The sequence below is a fragment of the Aspergillus heteromorphus genome (genome assembly GCF_003184545.1).
Source record: "Aspergillus heteromorphus CBS 117.55 chromosome Unknown BO70scaffold_35, whole genome shotgun sequence".
Taxonomy (NCBI): domain Eukaryota; kingdom Fungi; phylum Ascomycota; class Eurotiomycetes; order Eurotiales; family Aspergillaceae; genus Aspergillus; species Aspergillus heteromorphus.
Window position 1 is genome coordinate 211292 of NW_020290440.1, and position 20056 is coordinate 231347.

The window sequence follows — 20056 nt, forward strand, 5'->3', positions numbered from 1 at the left end:
ATCCATCATATACACTCGATTCCATCTTCAAAGCTGTGATAGAAAATCAACCTCCCCGTCTGTTGATCTCACATCCCCGGACATATTGACTCCCATAGCAACAAACTAGACTTCTAGAAAAACCACCATACTGCGAAGAATCCCATTATACTTCCGCCTACTCAGGGTGACGGCATGGCAGCCAAGCCAGCACCCTCCCCACGTGCTCTGTGCCACAACACCAGGCTTCTATCCATCTGTCCGTTCTGTCCTACTTCCGTACAACAAGGGTCATCATCATCCGCTGCTCACAATGCCATTCATCTCTCCTCCCCATCCCCAACCCCAACCCCTAGTACATATTCATCTTCCATTCCAACCATGACCTGCACCCGCTCCACCCCCGCCATAACGAGCCAGAGCAAAAGCAAGAGCAAGAGCAGCAACGAAGCAGAACCGGAATCGCGAATCCTGGCGACCGACGGGCCGGAGCCCGACGCGCAGCATCCCGCGACCACGCTTCGGGGATGGAGGCTCCACGCGGTGCAATTCTGGCAAGTGCTTCCCTGCATGTAGCACGACATGGATCCCCGTTAACTAACGATGGATGGGCGGGGGTGTTTTTCTCCATGCTAGTCTGCTGTTCGGACTCATGCTGAGTGTCATGGACGGGTCGCTTGTCGCGACGGCGTTGGTCACGATTGGTGATCATTTTCAGGATTTTAGACGCATTCAGTGGGTGGTGCTGTCGTATCTGTTGGCTTATTTAGGTGCGTTTACAGACAGGGTGGTGGGTGGGGATGGGGATGGGGATGGGGATGTGGGCTGAGAGCTGATGCGATGCGATGCGACGGGATAGCGTTTACTCTTGTTTTGCCGCGGATTAGCGATATTATAGGGCGGAAGTGGGCCGTTGTTACGGTGAGTTAACTATACAGGCATTAGAGTGTGCTTCGTGGGCCTTGCTTGCTGATTGTTTTGCTGGCTGCAGTCTCTGGTCATTATCACGGCCGCCTCCATCGGATGCGGGTGCTCGCAGACGCTGGAGCAACTGATCGCGTTTCGCGCGTTGCAGGGGATCGGTGGATCCGGGCTGTACTCGCTGGCTCTGATAGTAATCATAGATATCACGCCGAACGAGAAGATACCCCTGATGAGTGGGCTTTTGGGCATTGTGTTCGCTGTGTCTTCGGTGCTGTGAGTCGACGGTTCCCATCCAACGCCATGGACTGACAAACAAAGCGCGCCAACTATAGGCGGAGTGATCAGCACACATTCGACCTGGCGATGGGTCTTCTGGTTCAATATCCCCTGCGGCGGGCTTATACTCATCATCATGCTCCTGGTCTGCCCGACTATCCATACCCCCGGGAATATCACCTGGCGACAGCTGGATGTGCTGGGGTGCGCGTTATACCTGGCTGCCTCGGTGCTGGCGATCCTTGCTCTCCAGGAAGCTGGGGCGGCGTCGTTCGCGTGGGACTCGGCTGCGTTTATCGTCTGTTTTGTGGTCGCGGGACTGGCTACTTGTGCTCTTGCTGCGTGGGTTGTGTTCCTGTCCCATAGGCAGAGGTCGGTTGCGCCGTTGTTCCCGGCTAGGATTCTGGGGCATCGGGCTATGTTGATGACGATACTGTACGTGCCCGGTTCCTCGTCTTTGGCACAACAGAACATCTAACGTCTCAGCGCCTCCGTATTGAACGGTTATGTTTTCTATACGGTGTTGATCGAGCTACCGGAGAGATTTCAGATCGTCAACGGCAAAACGCCCCAGACGGCAGGTATTTACCTACTGGCCATGTCTGGAGCATCGGCGATCGGTCCGTGAGACTCCATCTCCTCACCTGGAATATATCTGACCTGTCAGGCTCTGGCCTTGGAGGCTTCTTAGCCAGAAGGACCTGGAGCGGATTCTTCACCCTCAACGCAGGCTGCGGGTTTGTCCTTCTGGGGGCTGGGCTGCTCTACACCGTCGGCTTCAGCCACTTCGTACCAGGCAGATTGTTTGGATACGAGGTACTGATCGGATTTGGTTTTGGAATCATATTCTCCAGCTCCGTGATGATAGTCAAAATGCACGCTCGGCCAGAGGACTCGGGTGAGAGATACACCAGACTCTCACAGCACTGAAAGACAGGAACTAATTGATTGATAAAAGCACCGGCACAAGGCCTCGTCGCGCAAAGCCGCGTCCTGGGCGGCAACATTGGACTCGCAATTGCGACGGTGATCCTCAACCAGCACCTGGTGTCGGACCTGCAGGGCATCCTGTCCGACTCGCAGCTCAACGATCTCCGGCACTCGCTGACCGCCATCCGGAGCTTGGATCCACATGATGTTGAGGCCGTCCGGGCTTCCTTTGCGGATGCTTTTCATAGCCAGATGGAGGTTAGTATGTTTGTTGCTGCGGCGGCGCTGCTGGCGGCGCTGTGTACGTGGAAACGGTATCCGTCTGATAGCTGAGCTGTTGGGGGGGGGTACTACGTAGTTTTTAGTTTGCCCTGCGTGGTTGTGTGTCGAGTCTAAGGTGTCAGGCTATCTTCTAACGGTTGTTGTCAGGTCCAGAGTGATCTGGAAGGGATGGATTTATTGTCGCAGCGGTCATATCAAACTGTGACCTACCCGACTGGCGAGTTAAGACATCTCTTCAGTCGAGTGATCCTATATATAACGTCCTGTGGAACGAGTGCAAGTACGATGTGGCATTAGAAGACCGAAAAGTCCAGCGTAGCCTGCGTTGCACAGTGTGCTTCCCTGCCCATCACATGATCACTGTCGTGGAAGTGAAGGCGTCCCTCAGCCCGGCGACTTCTTCCTTTTCTTTCTTCCCTGTCCACCTCACTGCCATGACTCTCCCTCTCACCCCGTTGCCTCCATGTCAATACCACGATTGGCTCCTATTAGTCTGCATCACTATGGCCATATTGATGCGCACCCCCTTAATCAATCAACAGAATGACCACGAGGAAATGCCATACCGCCCGGAGAAGCAGAACAGAATCACGATAACTATAACCCGCGGGAACCTATCAGGCTTCGGCGGTAGTTGCCAGTAAATATGTCCCACCCAGTTCTGGCTGGCTCCACTATATCGCTCAACTACTATGTACTCTGATGATCCACATCTCAGGGACCGGCTTGTTCTGGAACTCTTCCAAGACATTTCTCGTGCCCACCGGATACGAACGAAGCGCGGCAAGTCCAAGTCAAGCCCTTCACCGACAGCGGCAGGATATCGCGGAAACGAGAATCTCCCGTCCCAAATGTCCTGCTACAGTATACCCGTCTGAACCAAAGAACCGCCGCCAATTATGTTGGCATCGCGGACGAAAGCGGAGTCCGAAGTCTTCAGCCAATCGCGTGATATCGGGGCCTCTGGGCTCTGGCGTCGGGGAATTTAATATCGAGGTTCGTCTTGGGCATACCTAGTAGATGTCTACGACGCATCGGTCGGCCGGACTAGATAGCCGTCGCGGTCATCGAAAGCAGTCAGTCGTCTCGCTGATGTCTGAGCGGGCTTGCTAAGCTTTCCCATTTGAAATTGATTTGGAGTTTGATGAAGCTGACGTAAATGGTCGATTCAACATAGTATCGAATTCATTGCGGTTGCTTACCCATCGCTGCCGGTGTCTTCCAAGGTGCTTGAAACAAACAAGAGAGCTCGTTACGAGGGTGCGGCAAAACCAAGATCGTTGAGCCCGTTCGGGTATTTCTTTTTGCCTGCTACTGGGGAATCCGCCAACCCGACTCTCCGACAGATGCGGTGACAGCCGACAGGATGGTATGAGCGAAGCCGGTTTCTCAGACGTCAAACTGCCACGGAGCTCCGCACAATCATATAAGGGGCTGTTAAGTGGTAGGGGGAAGCGGCAAAAGTTATAATTACACGACTTATGCTTCATCACGCCTTCGTGGTTGGTGGCCACTCATATTGTGCTCTGGCATCCGTGGCAGATTCTAAAACGCCGGACCACCCTGCAATCGGGATCGCATTGCTTCCACCGCTGACTGATTTGCCGAGATGAGCTTCCATGAGAGTTGAGACCATCTAAAAGCCCCTTAGTGATGCCGACAGGCGGGTGGGGAAGAGGAAGGCCGACATCGACGCAAAGGGCATGGATCGGCAGCCAGAACCCTCGTGCAGATATCGATGTTCAGCTCCATTCCTGGAACGGTGCAACCGCAGGTGAAATGGGAATGGCCCTTGTTGCCCGTACCCTTCTCGCGACAGGCGGGATTGGTGGTGTTTCAATCAGTCTTGAATACGGAGGTGTTTCCACGAAGATCCCGCGACCTTCTGGCTCGGCCTGCTTGGCCCTTCTGGTCTCGCTCGGGTGGAGATGCGGCCGATCACTGCCCTCGGGGGATGGACCCCTGGTTCGCGCCTGCGACAGATGGTCCACTAACTGGTCCGTATGTTTCCTTCTGTCCCGTCAGGGACTCGGAAGAATGGGCTGACCCGTGAAGAAACTTGGGATCAGCAGTGGTACAGACATTCGACAGATGTTGATGGTCGTGAGGCGCTCTGCGACAGTGGCTGACCTGCAGCGACTTCGGCTGTGGCAGAATACATCGATGCGCGCGGCGCGCCAGAGTCCGGCCGCTGCAATAGGCTCAGGCCCACGCCCGAAGCCAAGTTCGATTAAGAAATGCCGCGTCAACACCTCTAATTTAGCGCCCCTAGTCTCCATAGGCGGTTAGAGATTGATAGCTCGCCTGCTTTACCCGTCATCGACCCATGCAGCCCAAATTAATCCCATCCTTCGCGTCATGGGCGCTCCCCGCTGTTTTCGATGCCTTGCCTTCCAGACTGGGCCGGATGGTGGAATCGCCTTCAAGATGAAGGGGCTGGCTGTCACGTACTATGTATATATAAAGCCCGTCTCGTCGCCCAGCTGGCTGGTTTTGTTCCTCGCCCAAGCCAATCCTTCCTTTACTCTCTCATTTCCCCAGTCAACTCACCTTTCGTTCTGTAGATCAGAACAGTCCTTCGTTTACTCTGTTGACCAGATAACCGACAACCATGCCTGCCAAGTCCTCTTTGCTCCTCGCGACCCTGGGCGCTGCCCTTGTGTCTGCCGCCCCTGCGCCTTCTCGCGCCTCCGACTTCAACAAGCGGTCCACCTGCACCTTCACTGATGCTGCCACTGCCTCCGAGAGCAAGACCTCTTGCTCCGACATCGTCCTCAAGGACATCACCGTCCCTGCCGGTGAGATGCTGAACCTGAAGGACCTCAACGACGGCACCACCGTGAGCACATCCTGTCTAGCTTTCTGGCGATCGCCACTAACACATTTCTAGGTCACCTTCGAGGGAACCACCACCTGGGAGTACGAGGAGTGGAGTGGCCCTCTCCTCTACATCTCCGGTAAGGAGATCACCGTCACCCAGGCCTCCGACGCTGTCCTCGACGGCAACGGTGCCAAGTGGTGGGACGGTGAGGGTACCAACGGTGGCAAGACCAAGCCCAAGTTCTTCTACGCCCACAGCCTCGACGACTCGAAGATCTCCGGCCTGTACATCAAGAACACCCCCGTCCAGGCCATCTCCGTTGAGTCGGACAACCTGATCATCGAGGACGTCACCATCGACAACAGCGACGGTGACTCCGAGGGTGGCCACAACACCGACGGTTTCGACATCAGCGAGAGTAGCTACGTCACCATCACCGGTGCCGTGGTCAAGAACCAGGACGACTGTGTCGCCATCAACTCTGGTGAGGTGAGTACAAAACCACATTCATCCATCCTTCATCTCCCTCAACACCAACCTAACCTCCACCTCCTTCACAGAACATCTACTTCTCCGGCGGTACCTGCTCCGGCGGCCACGGTCTCTCCATCGGCTCCGTCGGCGGCCGCGACGACAACACCGTCAAGAACGTGACCTTCATCGACTCGAGCATCTCTGACTCCGAGAACGGTGTGCGCATCAAGACCGTCTACGACGCCACCGGCACCGTCGAGGACATCACCTACTCCAATATCAAGCTCTCCGGCATCACCGACTACGGCATCGTCATCGAGCAGGACTACGAGAACGGCGACCCCACCGGAACCCCCTCCAACGGCGTCACCATCTCCGACGTCACCCTCACCGAGATCACCGGCTCCGTCGAGTCCGACGCCGTCGAGATCTACATCCTCTGCGGTGACGGCAGCTGCACTGACTGGTCCTTCTCGGACATCGATATCACCGGCGGTGAGACCAGCAGCAAGTGCGAGAACCTCCCCTCCGGCATCTCCTGCTCCGAGTAAGGGCGAGCTCGCTGCAAGCAGTGGCCACATGGGTGGAGTGCGAACTCGACTCGGCCCGTGGTTGGCTGGTAATAGTATTTAATTCTTCTTGTACTCTGTTAATCAGTCGTGTGTATTGCAATCAAAAACGGCATGGACTGTATATATATATATATATATATACTTATAGCCAAGTCACAGGTATTGGGAGTGAATCTGTTTTGTATCGTGTAGGTTGTACTCCGTATAGTAATTGGTCTTGTTTAGTGATGTAGGCTTGTACAAGTAGACGTCTTTGAGATATCCAGATCAATCAACAACTTGAAGTGTGTTGAAAGGGGGTAGATGACAGCAAACGGCTGCGGTCATGTTCATGCAGGTGTTAGCTTGGGGTACCTGGTTGTGGGTGGGCAGGTGATGGCCCTTGCCCTTGCCCTCGTCCCCGTCCTTGATTGGGCTGCACTTTATCAACACCACGGTGGTCTGGCGCGATTCTCTGTTCAATCGATGGTGCTGTGCCGTTTATAGCCGGTCGACATGCTCCCTCCTTTTCTTCCCTCTGGCTCGTCGTCCCTTTTCTCCCTTAACTGTCAATCAATGCGACGAGTCTGCTGGTGACTGACAGTCCCCATGAGGTCAGACCCTGGATAGAGTTGATCAAACTATGGACCGTGCGTCAGTGGCTGGCCAGAGAGTCACCAACAGACAGTCAGTATGAGCGATTATTTGCGCCCACTGCTGGAGCTGCCGTGCAACTCTCTGGTCGGGATTGATCCCCAGCATGCTGCATGCTTCTTCCCGATAAAATGGCCTGCAGGCAAGTGGATCGATCGCCTTTCCATATAAGTTCCCCGACGTCGTGCACCCCCGAGGCAATAGTCCACCTTTTCTTACCCCCCCCCCAACGATGCAGCTAATTGAGGCATTTGTCGGCTCCCAATAGCCATCCTTCCACGCAAGGAGTCGAATCCGACTATTTATTCCCGCCCTCCACGATTCCGACTCCCGACACCACCAGCCATTTGCCATCCATCCACACACACATTCCCAGTCGAGCTCCCCATCCACGAACTGCAGCCACGGATGCCGCCGCGTGAGTCCTCGGGCGACCACAATCCCCAGTCCCCCCTGCGTCGATCCCACCACTACATCTACATCGTCTCCTGGGCGCTCCTCTCCTCCATCATCCTCTACGGCGCCGGAGGGCTCTCCTACGTTGATGCCGTGCTGCTGGCCTCCGGCGCGGCCACCCAGACCGGGCTGAACACGGTCGACCTCAACCGCCTCAATGCCGCGCAGCAGGCCACCCTGTGGCTGGTGTCCATGGTGACGAACGTCATCTTCGTGCATTCGCTGCTGGTGGTGATCCGCCTGTACTGGTTCCGGAAGCGATTCCGCCACGCCATCCACGATGCCAAGATGCTGTGTCGCGCGCAGCGCAACACCCTGAATCAGCGGCTCGCCGACGTGGAAATCGGGCCTCCGCGGGCTGTCCAACCGCCAGAGGAAGTGCCCCTGCTGGCCACCGTGGACGAGGAGAGCCGTCCCGACTCGCCCGAGGTGTCGCCCGGCAGGAAATACGGCGCCACCAGCCCGCACATCACCTTCCGGGAAACCGACCCCGAGCACGAGGTCAAGCAGCGGCGACGGTCGTACTCGTGGTCCCGGCGGTCCCTGTCGCTGTCCGACACCGACACGCCGCTGCGTCGGTCCTTCTCCGAGCTGCAGAACGAGATGCCCCCGCTGCCGTCCCTGGCCTGGCAGGCCTCCATCGCCAGCTACTCGGACTGGAACGAGACGCAGAAGGAGGAGCTGGGCGGGATCGAGTACCGGGCGCTGAAGCGGCTGATCGTCATCCTGGTGTGCTACTTCGTGGCGATCCACGTGCTGGGCTTCGTGCTCTTCGTGGCCTGGATCCTCCCCAACAACCACTACAGCGCGGTGCTGGCAGACTCCGGGCTGCACCGGTCCTGGTGGGCGGCCTTCACGGCCGGATCTGCCTTCAACGACCTCGGATTCACCCTGACCCCAGACTCAATGGCCTCGTTCAACGCCGCCCCGTTCCCCCTGCTGGTCATGACCGTGCTCATCGTGCTCGGCAACACCGGCTTCCCGTGCATGCTCCGCTTCATCATCTGGACCATCCTGCAGTTCACCACCTACGGCAGCCCCCTCGACGACGAGCTGCAGTACCTGCTCGACCACCCGCGCCGCTGCTTCACGCTGCTCTTCCCCAGCAGCGAGACCTGGCGTCTGGCCGCGGTTCTTCTGCTCTTGAACGCCTTTGACCTGATCATCTTCTACACATTGCAAGAAGTAAGCCTCTATCCCTCCCTCCAACCCTTCCTCCACAATCCATCCCCATCCCCCACGCCTAACCCGGAATTATCTATTTACCCAACCCCAGACCCCCCACCTAACCCCCCTCCCCGCCCCCCTCCGCCTCATCAACGGGCTCTTCCAAATCGCCTCCACCCGAACCGCCGGCTTCAGCATCACCTCCCTCGCGACCCTGCACCCGGCCGTGCAGGTCTCCTTCCTGATAATGATGTACATCTCCGCCTTCCCCATCGCCATCGCCATGCGCAAAACCAACGTCTACGAAGAACGCAGCCTAGGCATCTACTACACCGACGAATACGACAACCCCAATCCCAATAACCCCCACAACCACAACTCCACCCCTCCCTCTCCCCTCCCTCAATCACAACCCCAACCCCACCACCACCACCACAACCCTAACCGCACATATCCAACGCCAACTCGGCTTCGACCTCTGGTACGTCATGCTCGGCTTCTTCCTCCTAGCCGTAAGCGAAGGCTCGCGGCTCCAAAACAACCAGCCCCACAACCAGCCCCACAACTCCACCCAAAACAACCCCGACCTCTCCTTCTCCCTCTTCCCCATCCTCTTCGAGATCGTGTCCGCGTACGGCACCGTCGGCCTGTCGATGGGGTATCCCGGCTCGGAAACGAGTCTGTGTCGCGAGTTCGGCGCCGTGGGGAAGGTCATTGTTGTGGCGATGCAGGTGAGGGGGAGACATCGCGGGTTGCCGCATGCGTTGGATCATGCGATCCTTTTGCCGTGTGATTTGGATGATTCTGATGCGGCGGATGGGGAGGGGGAGGGGGATGGGCACAGGGTGGGAGGGAAGGGGTGGTGGTGGACGAGGTGGATGAGGAGGAAGAGTGGGAATATTGATTGTTGATTCTTGATTTACGGTTGGGGTTTGGTTTGGAGGGGGTGGTTAGGAAAAGGCCATGCATACTATGTATGGTTTGGGTGTGGTTGTGTTGTGGTGTGGTGGATGGTCAATGGAGTGAGGAAGGTAGGTATATACATACCTACCTACCTACCTACCTACCTACCTAAGTACCTAGTAGTAGTATCTAGTAGATACTATACCTAAAAAGATACACACATAGTACTATACCTACCTACATACTGTATGTATCTGCACTGCAAACTGCCAATCAAACAAAGAAACATATACACATTCATATACATATTCATATACATATTCATATACATAAGTATTCATATATATATATAGATATACTCTACTTATTATCATCCCACATAAACATCATCCCACTCCCACTACCCACTGCACTATCCACTACCCAGAGAACAACAACTCCTTGCTAATATCACGATTGGAATTAGAAGTGTTATCCTCGCGACAGATAAATCAATCAATCAATTAATCAATCAGTCAATCAATCAATTATCGTGTATGATTTGTGATTTACCAACTGTATATCAAACTACACACACTACCTACACTACCTACACTACCTACACTACCTACACTACCTACACTACCTACACTACCTACACTACCTACACTACCTACACTACCTACACTACCTACACTACAGTACACTACAGTACACTTTTACGCAAACTACAAAATGATGGATGGATGGATGGATGGATGGATGGATGGATGGACATAATAACCCAATGAAGCAAATCCATTGATTGATTGATTGATTAAACAAAGGAAAAAGAAAATCCTGTTAAACTCCATCATAACGAAACTAAATTACGAGCCGAGAGAAACAGACACTACTACTACTACCACTACCACTGATACTACTACAGAAGTAAGTAAGTACTACGGAAGTAAGTACTACAACCGACTGAGGTTAGTAAGTAGCAAGTAGTGAGTTCATTCACTCACTCTCGCCCGCAGAGCTCGAGAGCCGATCAGTGGGACCGCCCGGCCCACTTCTCCCTGATACCAGGGGAATTAAGCAGCTCGACCAACAGATCCTGGGGCAGGAGGTTCAGGGGATCCGGATCCGGGTACTGGTACTGGTCGTCACGAGCGCGGTGGCTTCCGGAGCGGGCGGCCTCCAAGATACCCCGTAGATTGGGCTGAGCGCCATCGGGACGAGCGATGGCGGTGTCGCCGTGGGGAGGAAGCTGGTCCTTGGCGCGGAGGACGTTATACAGTCTCTGGAGGAAGACGTCGTCGCGCAGCTCCTTGGTCCTGTCGGGCTCGGCGTCAGCCAGCTGCATCAGGCGTTCCATGTAGGTGCGAAAGGGGTCGTGGAGGTTTTCCAGCACCAGGTTGGGCGGGATGCGTCGCCGGAGATGTTTGCGAGCCACCTTGGACAGGGTCAGATCCGAGTACTCCTCCCGGTCGGTCACGGTCAGGTTGCGGACCAGGCGCAGGATGGCGGCCTCGATCCACTTCTCCGGTCGGAGGATTTTGACGTACACCGGCGGCTCTTCCAGGGACGGGTTGTTGGGTCCAAGGCGGTTGTACCAGTAGGGTCGGGCCCGATACTTCTCCTTGAACTGCGGGTTGGTCTCGTACTGCTCGGAGAACCAGGGGTCGATGCTGAACGGATGCAGGTACCGCTCGCTATCATACGTGGGCCGCGTGACATTGTCGGCACCACGTTTGTATAGAGTGATTGGACGGTCTACGTGGACGTCCGTCGACGAATAGAACCGGGTATGGGAGGTCACGGTGTAGTAGGCATTTCCGTTCACCCCAAGAGGCCCGATGGGGGGATCAGGGAAATTCCAACAAATGCGTGATGCGTGATACAGCCAGACGTCGGGGGCGTTTTCGATCCGGGTCGCGATATCCGGCGGGCACTTGAATTCGTAGTCCGGGTCGCCATGTTCCGGGTTATTCGCAGCCAGGTGGAGTTTAAAGCCGGCCTCCTCCAGGGCCTTGGTGGCTTTCCCCATGAAGCGATCAGGGATTCCCCATTCCAATTCCTGCTGCTCGTTAGTTCTGGACATGCCGGCGACCGCTTGGGTTCAATACTATATATACTTACTGTGCTTTTGGGACCGCTGTAGAAGTGGTAGATCATCAACGCCTCCTGAGACACGAGAACGGTTAGTACTGGGACTGTGTAATGATGATTGCTTCTTTACTCACATTGCCGAAGAGAAAGCTGGGGACTCCAGCTGCCTCCAGGATTTTGACCACATGGCACTGAAGCCATGTGAGCGGCGCGGGATAAGCATCAGTCTCCATGGCGTTCTAGTACCTTGGTCACAGCAGCGATTGGTGTGTACCGATGATACTATGAATGCGAGGATGATGGAGGACTTGGACCAGACACACGGGCGGTTATGACGGTTTTTATATCTGTCAACAGAAGACAACGGAGGCAAAATGAGAACTCCTCTTCCTAGGAAGGGCTGACAATATCCCAACCACACCCCATTATTGAAATGGGTTTGTCCCCCCGCCTGCGCTTTTTACTTACTGTTTGAGTAATATTCCGTATAGATCGAACACATCGCAGGAGGCTGACGGAGAATCTGTCTTCAGAGGGCAGAGACCCTGAGACCCTCTATGAGAACATCCAGTCTCAAGGCTGCGATAGGTACCTTTGCCGCATGATTCGTTGCGAAAACCTCCCTCCTACGCTATATCCCTGCTTTAGGAATATTCCGTATAGACCGAGCACATCGCAGGAGGCTGACGAGGTGTCTCTCCTTCGGATCTCTCTGAGGCTCTCTCCTCCGAGGACATAGACCCTGATCTCCCAAGACACCCTCAGTCTCAAGGCGGCGACAAATGCTTTCAGTGGCATAATCCATCGCAGCAAACGCCTAAACCCAGAGAGGGCTTTCCTGCATCAAAACGGATCCTAATCATGGATCTGCGGGATAAGGTAAGCCCCAAATCTTTATTCGTTAACAACCAGCTTGCCGTTGGCTCCCATGCTCCAATATACATCAGGACAATGCAAACACCGGACCTTTGACGTGTGACAAACATGTAATCTGCAAGCCACGACAGATCGGATCTTTCCCGGGATAACGGTAGGATCGCCCCTTGTTTTTAGATAATCCAGGTAAAGAAAGCAACGTCCCTCAATAAAGAGACGCGTGGTTTTTCCAGGCACAGAGGGAGGTTGGATGCATCCCTTTGTCTGACAGGACAGACTGACACCAGGGGGAAGGAAGGAAACCAGAGCCCGTGCCGACACCCGATGAGTCAACCCTGAATAAGAGTCATTTTAGTGACCCGTGCCAACCAGAGTAGGTAGTGTCACGGGCTCAAGTAAGTAGTAACCCACCCTCGGCCCGGAAACAACCAAACCAAAGTCCATCCCCTCCGAAGCAAGCAAGCAATCACTAATCGAAAAAAAAAAAATAAAACCGGCAGAAAAAACCCAAACCTTGCGAGCTTATTATTGCCGTAGTTCCGGGTGGGATTGATTGACCCTAGACCAGTTCCGTCCCTAAGGTTCTTGATCTGCTGGACTAGCCTATCTAGCCATGGGACGACGGGACGGTTCTTCACGGTTGCGGTTGCGGTTGCGGTCGGGGGAGAAGGAGAGGAAGAAAAGAATGGAGGGTTCCGTCGCCGAGAGCGAGAGCGACAGGGAAGGGCGAGCGGTCGGAGGCGGAGGTTAGGAGCGCCGATTTCCGACGCCCGATTTTCTGCCGGTTTAATTCCTTTCATGACGATTATTTTTATTATTATTATTATTACACAGTGGATAATTATTCGGAGTTATGCAAATTGTTTATGGACAATTTATCATCTATGATAGTTACTATGATAACTATGATAACTATGTAGATAGAAGGCATCATCACTACTTCATGAGATGTGATGATCTATTCTGCCGTGATCGTCTGCAACCGGAAATGCGACAGATCTGACGAATGATAATAATGGGACATATTATTGTACAATTGGGGATTGAGAATGAGGTCATGAAGCAAGATTACTAACAGCCTGTAGTTAGTTAGTGGGTGGTGGTGATGATGGTGGAGGATGACATCGTGACGTCAATGACCTGGCTTATCGCTCCAGACTCCCCAACTACTACCAACCAATCCACTCTCCCATACAGTCGTATAGCCGTGCCCTCTAAACTCCAGACTCTACGGATTCGATGATAAGGCTAAGGCGTGATCGGCCAGCCAACCAACCTGTCCACTTATCCAGCCCCGAAGGGGTATCCATGATGATTATGTACGGTCGACAACCACAGGCTCATGACCTGGACTGTTGTTCATGAGGGACAGAGAGGGGGAACACCAAACTAACTATCCCTCTCCCTGTCCGTCCAGGTGTCTAACTGTTATTGGTAATCTGCAGTTACCAACTCAGGCAGCTTTCGTGTCCGTGGTCGGGAGGGATAAGCATCAGCGTCTGGTATCGAATCAGCACCCCCCACCCCCACCCCCCCCCGAACAAGCTCTGGGGAAGCACCGTGCAACTCCCCGTCTGGAGCGTGGCCTGGGGATGCTATTCATCAGATCACTAATCGCTAGGTAAGCACCTACCAATCAACCGATGTATGGTGTGTGTTTGTTTGTCATGGATCATCCTGGCTTTCAGTTTCGGCCTCTTGGACAAGCTTTCGCATCTGGCTGGGCTGTGATTGTGCAGCATCGAGACTCGTACTTCGTACTTCGTACTTGGTACTTTGAGGTGAGCTGAGGGATGTGTTGGATGGATGGATGGATGGATGGATAGATGGATGCCATGTCAGAGTAGAGTGGGAGGGAGTGACACTGACAGTAGGTACTAGATAGGTAGTGACAGTGACATCTCAGACAGACCCCACCAGAGAGATCTAGAGTCGGCGACGGTAGGGATCTTGGGTGATAACTCGTCCATAGACACGGGGCGGGTGTCTTTGTCGGGAAGCTTCACGGGAGGAGCAAATTCCCGAATCCGGAGATGAAACATCGATCATATTCTAATCAGCACCTTAGCTCTCTTGAACTATTTGTTATCATTATCATTACTATTATTTACCACTATTTACGCCCCAGGTTACTCAGATCCAAAGATCCAGACCTCTGCTCCGTCCCAGTCATGTGATCGTCTATCTCGCCGATCCAGTAGCCACCGAGCCAGCCACGAGTCCACACCAGATCCCCACATCCCCATCCATCTCCATCCCCCTCCCCGTCCCAGCGGAGGCTGTGTCCTGATCCTCCAGGCGCAAGGTTTCAGATAGACGATCGATCGCTGATAGTAGATACTATCTAGTGATAGCACACCATCGCACACACGTTGATTATCAGCGTCCTATCATCCGCGCACGCAAGCGACGAGGATCGCATCGCGTCCAGCCTTCTTCCTTCCTTCCATCCATCCATTCATTACGCACGCCTCATCCATCCGCAGTCTGCACCCAGTCAGTCAGGCAGGCCCAGCCAGGGGCCTGCCGCCAAGAGCACGACACGTTTCTCGCCCCCTACTTCCCCATTGCATTTGCATTGCTCACGGATCGCTTCGATAGTCGATACCCAATTTTGTGCGGACGGACCTGACCTGGCCTTACAGTAAATTTACCTGGCCTGGATGGAATGCCAAGCAGGCTGGCTGGAGTGCGGCTCCGCAATCAGTCAGTCAGCGAGAGTCGCGATTATTACGCGAGTCACTTCCGTACTCGCGACGCAGTGGATTCTCGATTCGTAAACGTAAGTGGAAGTAGATAGGTGTACAGTAAGTAAGTGGTAGCCTCCCCGGATTTCTCGCGAGGCAGCAATGTGGCAGCCTGTCTGTCTGTCTGTCTGTCTGTCTGTCTGTCTGTCTGCCTAGTCCGGATTACGTGGGCTTGCGAGGTTCGAGACAATAATTTTACTCCCTCCCAGTAGTACTCCGTACATAGAGTAGAAAGGAGAAGAGGTATGTTGTCCTCCATATACGGAAAAGAATGCGAGAGTGGGAAAACGGAGGTACGGACGGAGACAGCGAACCAGCGAACCAGTTAACTCCGCGCCCGGCGTATTCGCGTCGCTCCCAAGGTGCTCTGCTCTGCTCTGCTCTGCTCTCTCCAGCCTGCTTGCCCCCGCGACCGGTCGGACCGGGCTGAGCACTCCCCGTGCGCAGTCTATCAGCTTGGCTAGCAGCATTGGCATTCGTTGGGGGGGCCCTTGGGTCCATGCTTCTTATCATTCTCAGTCAGGATGACCCATGATTACGGTACGGGCCCATTACCTATTTCCCATTCTGGTATGCACTGTGCTTAAGTAGTTCAGCTCTGTACCAGGCTACCAGCGCAGTATGTATGTAGGTAGGTAGGTATGCTCTGCGATTATTGCTTGCTCGGTGGGGATGTGACTGGTGTCGTCAATAGTCCCATTGCGGGAGGTAGATACTTACCGTACCCACCTACCTACCTACCTACCAACCTACCTACCTACCTAGTGAGACTAGACCTATGGACGTGAGGTGAGGGACGGGATATGCATCGACCCATCGAGAAATACCAGCTTAGGAATCCGAAATGATTTCAAAGCCATGGATTACTTACTGTACAAGAAATAAGAAGAACGAAGCGGCTCTGGGCTTCACCAGTCCCGTGGAAACGACGCAACCTTGTGCGGAGGTGAGTAATCGGCCCAAGTCAGCCTAGGCGGCTGGGCAGCTGCTGGAATTTTCTAGGCGGACCGCCGGAATTAACGGCGCGGACAGATTGGTCATCCGAGGCGCCGGCAGGGTTTTTTTCTGCCCTTTTTTTTTTTTTTTTTTACGCTCTGTTTCTGATGGTTTCGGGCTGGGCTGAGCGATCGTCCGGACGGGGTTAGCCGGCGGAGCGTCTGGCCGTGACTCACGGACGGGGCCCACTGATTGGGCCGCGCGAGGGGCGGTGAAGCCGCAAGTTGCCTCTTCGGGCTTGCATGTCGAGGCTGGGTGGATCCGGCACCCTCCATCCGATCCACGGATGCCCGCTGGGCGCTGCCTCCGAAGGTCCGATCGCTCGGATTTTGCGTGCCCTGGAGCGAGGGAAAAACGAGGTGATTAATGGAGATACTGTTGAGAACCCCGAGAGGGAAAAAAAACAATACTAATCATCAGCCTGGAAAGTGGATATATCATAATACATCGATCCCTATGTTCCCTGTTGGTCCCTTTTTTTTTTTCTCACGCACATCTATCCATCTATCTATCTATCTCACACCGTCTTCTGCACCAACCCTGCCTACATATACAGACAGCCACTACCTCGCGACATACATACTACCTCCAACACAACACAGCACAGCACAGCACATCCCCGCCACTGCTCTGCTGCCCTCCCAAGATAAGGCGCCGTGATTATTGATCCGCCTGCAGTCGACCTCACCGCCCCGCGAACTGCCCTCCCGTGATTGGCTCGCGCGCGACCGCCGGAAAGGGACAGGCAGCCTGAGTCACCGCGTCCAGCGAACGAGTCATCTTTTCTGCTGGCCGATCCAGCCTGGCTGAGCTCATAAGCACATCAACACGGCCCTCCCGGCTGCTCTGCGCCATGGCAACTTCGTCCTCCCCCACACTCTCCACCTCCACCACCACCACCTCCACCTCCTCTCCTACTTCTACTTCTCCTCTCTCCTCCTCTCCCTCTCCCTCTCCCATCTCTCCCAGCTCCTACTTCTCCTCCCTCGTCCGCCGCCGCCAACAAAAGAAAATGAGCATCACCCAGACCTACTACCTCGCCCACACCGCCCGCAAGAAGCTCACCCGGGAAGCCTCGCGGGCGGACCATGACCTGCGCCTGCTGGTCGGACACGCCAACCTGCTCGACTCGCTGATGCTGGAGCTGGCGGACGCCGAGCGCGAACAAGAACGCTGGTTCAACCAGACCGTCAGCGGGGTGACCAAGACCACCGCCGCCGAGCCGCAGCCCCGACACATCCAATGGGCGGAGACGGTGGTCGAGGACCCGGAAGAGGACTGGGACCCGGAGGACCTGTCGGACGCCGACTCGGACGTCAGCGACGACGACTCCGACTCCGACTACGACGAGGACGAATACGAATATGAATCCAACCTGTACACGCCGGTGCGGCGGCGCGCCCCGTCGCCCGTTGCCATCATCACCGAGAAGGAAGTCGAAGAGGACTACGACTCGGACTCAGACTCGGACTTTGAGTACGACGACGCCGAGGACCTGGCCGAGCTGACCCTCACGCGCTCGCCATCCCGACAGACGCCGCCCGAGCTTCTCTTAGACTCCTCGGACGGCGAGTCCGAAGACGACTCCATGCCTCCCTCCCCCCCTCAACCCACCCCTCTCGAGTCCTTCTCCGCCAACGACCCCAATGAAAAACACCCCCAACCCACAGAGACTGAGATCCCGCTCTCCCCGACAGAGCTCGACTCAACGCAGTATTACGTCCCTGGGCCCCAGCCGCGCGGCACCATGATCGAGGCCTACTGATTAGATTGGCCTCGTGTGGGTGCCTGATCGACGCTGTACACCATACGTGATACCCCTGGAATGTTCCAGAACCTTATTTCTCCTTCGTCTTGTTTCGTCTTGTCTTTATATATTTGCCACTTTATCATAGCGGGTCCGGCGTTTGTATCACTGTCGGGAAAAGAAAAACGGACGTCTCCGGTTGGCTGGTTGGCTATTGTGAATTTTTTTTTTTGCATGCCCGAGCGTTTGGGCATCATGTTTATTTTCTTTTCTTCTATTTTCTTTCTTCTTCTCTACTCTGGATATGGATGGGATGGAATGTGGACGAATGACTCCACAGTTAGGCCGCGACCGCATCGACGGGCGGGCCTCGATACTACTTATTATTATTTGATTTGATGTACCGCGGCCGATGTAAGGCACGTACGTATATGAGATCTACGATAACGAACAATATATAGAACACAAACAAACAAACAAACAAACAAAATTTTCTCTCTGAAGCCTGAATTCTCAACATACGATCGATCTAGTATGTACTCTGTAGTAGAAATCTGGAGAAGAATCTTCACCGTCTGTAGGTAGATAGTACTAGAAGTTACCTACTACGGAGTAGGTAATCCGTCAATAGCCGTCCACACTAACACACTTACTCACTACGCGTATCTATACTTTTACCAGATACTCACTCTCAGCCCGGGGGCAGCTAACGGGACTAGATGGGCTAGATAGTAGGTAAGTAGGGCCGGTGGTGATTAGTTGGAGTTTGGTGGATATCGGCATCACCGCCTCAGTTGAGGGAGAGGGAGAGTCTAGACTGGTATTGAGCTAGTGGGATGGATACGGATACTTTTAGAGAGATAGATACCGCCACTTTGAGTCTGGAGTGGCAGTGGCAGAGACAGACACAGAGAGACAGACAGAGACTGAGAGAACTATCTACCTATCTAGGTACTGTCTCTAGGTACTCCATCAATCAATCTAGACTCTCAATAGACCTAGGTAGGTACTGTGTACACCGCCCCGTGATACATCACACGGTTGTGGTTGGGTCGGGTTGGTCGGGTTGGTTGGTCGGTCGGTCGGGTCATGGATGCATCACATCACATCACATCACATCGATCAGGAGGATCGGCGTGTTGATCGCTGGTGTTGTTCTTTGTCTGTTTATGGCATTATTGCCTCTCTTTTTTTTTCTTTGTTTCTTCGATTTTCCTTCCATCTATCTATCGATCTATTTTCGGGGTTATCAATCCCACTGTCGGTTTATCTATCTACGTATAGTATCTACTAGACTATCTAGGGAAGGGTAAGTATAACTACTATCCGTCCGGAAGTTTCAGACTGCAACTGTATGACTGACTTCAATTTATATACTCCGTCTTAGATAGTATCTTAGTATCTACCTACCATACCATTCATTAGAGCAGTGCGGAGACTGCCACTGGTGCCAGTCCCAGTCCCAGTCTCAGTCTCAGTCTCAGTATCAGTATCAGTATCAACATCAATATCTGAAAACTGCCAGATTCCACACGGCAAGCTATACGCGATGTGACCCTCTAGTATGGAGTACTCCGTACAGACACTACAGAATCCTTGTAAGTAGACATGATGAGCGGTGTTGTTACGGTTACCATTGCCGTTGGTTGGTGGCTGTGGGTCGGCTCCAAGAACGGACTATTTACTGTGTCTGGACTATGACTATGGAGGAGGCTGGAGGGGATAATGGACTGGTCTGGACTCGATTGTTTCGTCTCCCTTCGACGGAGGGCTGGTTGTTAGTACTGTTTTTCCGACTGCTGCGGAGCAACTTTGTACGGAGCTGTGATGGAGTGTTGATGGGGCCGTTGGGTTGGTGTCAGGTGGATGTCGGGTATCAGGAGTGAAGGGATTGCAATGATGGCAAGGGTAAAGGGATAGAATAGAAAGGAAAGGGGGGGTGTTTTATTCCGTAAAGGACTGGGGAGTGACAGACAGGCTATCGCCACGTGACGGACTCACCGCCTGCGGCCGCCCCACCACGAGGCTCGCTCTCCGTTGCGGCGGCTGCCTTGATCCTCTCGCCTGCTTCTGCTTCTGCTTCTGCTTCTGCTTCCGGCTTCCGTGCTCTTCTCCTCTCGCTTTCCTCTCCCATTCCCTGCCTGCTGGCGTCATCCCCCCTCACTAGCCTCCATCCTGTCTCTCCTGTCTCTCCTGTCTC

General features: G+C 54.2%; 9 protein-coding genes across 9 annotated transcripts; 6 read left to right on the forward strand and 3 right to left on the reverse strand.

The window, feature by feature from the left end:
• Positions 1-586: 586 nt before the first annotated feature.
• BO70DRAFT_417284 (MFS general substrate transporter) lies at positions 587-2666 on the forward strand (the record flags this gene model as incomplete). The annotated part of the gene is made up of 7 exons (XM_025547410.1): positions 587-749; positions 839-900; positions 971-1176; positions 1222-1614; positions 1666-1799; positions 1847-2077; positions 2138-2666. 7 exons carry the CDS (start codon positions 587-589, stop codon positions 2440-2442), a joined length of 1494 nt encoding a protein of 497 aa, XP_025395378.1. The 3' UTR covers positions 2443-2666.
• A 2050-nt stretch (positions 2667-4716) lies between these two features.
• BO70DRAFT_152269 (glycoside hydrolase family 28 protein) lies at positions 4717-6414 on the forward strand. Its single transcript, XM_025538222.1, has 3 exons — positions 4717-5230; positions 5282-5701; positions 5773-6414. The coding sequence occupies exons 1-3, from the start codon at positions 5003-5005 to the stop codon at positions 6235-6237; spliced, it is 1113 nt and encodes a 370-aa protein (XP_025395379.1). The 5' UTR covers positions 4717-5002; the 3' UTR covers positions 6238-6414.
• On the forward strand, positions 6313-6972 carry BO70DRAFT_366038 (uncharacterized protein). Its single transcript, XM_025544227.1, has one exon. It carries the CDS (start codon positions 6562-6564, stop codon positions 6742-6744), a length of 183 nt encoding a protein of 60 aa, XP_025395380.1. The 5' UTR covers positions 6313-6561; the 3' UTR covers positions 6745-6972.
• A 327-nt stretch (positions 6973-7299) lies between these two features.
• BO70DRAFT_400290 (potassium transporter) lies at positions 7300-9907 on the forward strand (the record flags this gene model as incomplete). Its single annotated transcript, XM_025546913.1, has 4 exons — positions 7300-8532; positions 8624-8995; positions 9060-9245; positions 9884-9907. The coding sequence occupies 4 exons, from the start codon at positions 7300-7302 to the stop codon at positions 9905-9907; spliced, it is 1815 nt and encodes a 604-aa protein (XP_025395381.1).
• Positions 9908-10429: 522 nt separating this feature from the next.
• On the reverse strand, positions 10430-11723 carry BO70DRAFT_356097 (uncharacterized protein; the record flags this gene model as incomplete). The annotated part of the gene is made up of 3 exons (XM_025541920.1): positions 10430-11458; positions 11521-11565; positions 11625-11723. 3 exons carry the CDS (start codon positions 11721-11723, stop codon positions 10430-10432), a joined length of 1173 nt encoding a protein of 390 aa, XP_025395382.1.
• A 795-nt stretch (positions 11724-12518) lies between these two features.
• Positions 12519-13233, reverse strand: BO70DRAFT_152299 (uncharacterized protein). Its single transcript, XM_025538223.1, has one exon. The coding sequence runs from the start codon at positions 13164-13166 to the stop codon at positions 12750-12752; it is 417 nt and encodes a 138-aa protein (XP_025395383.1). The 5' UTR covers positions 13167-13233; the 3' UTR covers positions 12519-12749.
• Positions 13234-15220: 1987 nt separating this feature from the next.
• On the reverse strand, positions 15221-15970 carry BO70DRAFT_366041 (uncharacterized protein). The gene has a single exon (XM_025544228.1). It carries the CDS (start codon positions 15612-15614, stop codon positions 15309-15311), a length of 306 nt encoding a protein of 101 aa, XP_025395384.1. The 5' UTR covers positions 15615-15970; the 3' UTR covers positions 15221-15308.
• Positions 15971-16629: 659 nt separating this feature from the next.
• On the forward strand, positions 16630-18107 carry BO70DRAFT_366042 (uncharacterized protein). Its single transcript, XM_025544229.1, has one exon. It carries the CDS (start codon positions 16963-16965, stop codon positions 17872-17874), a length of 912 nt encoding a protein of 303 aa, XP_025395385.1. The 5' UTR covers positions 16630-16962; the 3' UTR covers positions 17875-18107.
• Positions 18108-18396: 289 nt separating this feature from the next.
• Positions 18397-19400, forward strand: BO70DRAFT_152365 (uncharacterized protein). The gene is made up of 2 exons (XM_025538224.1): positions 18397-19165; positions 19244-19400. Exons 1-2 carry the CDS (start codon positions 18693-18695, stop codon positions 19245-19247), a joined length of 477 nt encoding a protein of 158 aa, XP_025395386.1. The 5' UTR covers positions 18397-18692; the 3' UTR covers positions 19248-19400.
• Positions 19401-20056: the final 656 nt, after the last annotated feature.

Coding starts and splice junctions, on each gene's coding strand:
- BO70DRAFT_152269 (XM_025538222.1), top strand. CDS start 5,003: ATGCCTGCCAAGTCCTCTTTGCTCCTCGCGACCCTGGGCGCTGCCCTT. Junction 5,231..5,281: donor ACCTCAACGACGGCACCACC/GTGAGCACATCC, acceptor ACACATTTCTAG/GTCACCTTCGAGGGAACCAC. Junction 5,702..5,772: donor TCGCCATCAACTCTGGTGAG/GTGAGTACAAAA, acceptor CCTCCTTCACAG/AACATCTACTTCTCCGGCGG.
- BO70DRAFT_366038 (XM_025544227.1), top strand. CDS start 6,562: ATGACAGCAAACGGCTGCGGTCATGTTCATGCAGGTGTTAGCTTGGGG.
- BO70DRAFT_152299 (XM_025538223.1), bottom strand. CDS start 13,166: ATGAAAGGAATTAAACCGGCAGAAAATCGGGCGTCGGAAATCGGCGCT.
- BO70DRAFT_366041 (XM_025544228.1), bottom strand. CDS start 15,614: ATGGACCCAAGGGCCCCCCCAACGAATGCCAATGCTGCTAGCCAAGCT.
- BO70DRAFT_366042 (XM_025544229.1), top strand. CDS start 16,963: ATGGCAACTTCGTCCTCCCCCACACTCTCCACCTCCACCACCACCACC.
- BO70DRAFT_152365 (XM_025538224.1), top strand. CDS start 18,693: ATGGATACGGATACTTTTAGAGAGATAGATACCGCCACTTTGAGTCTG.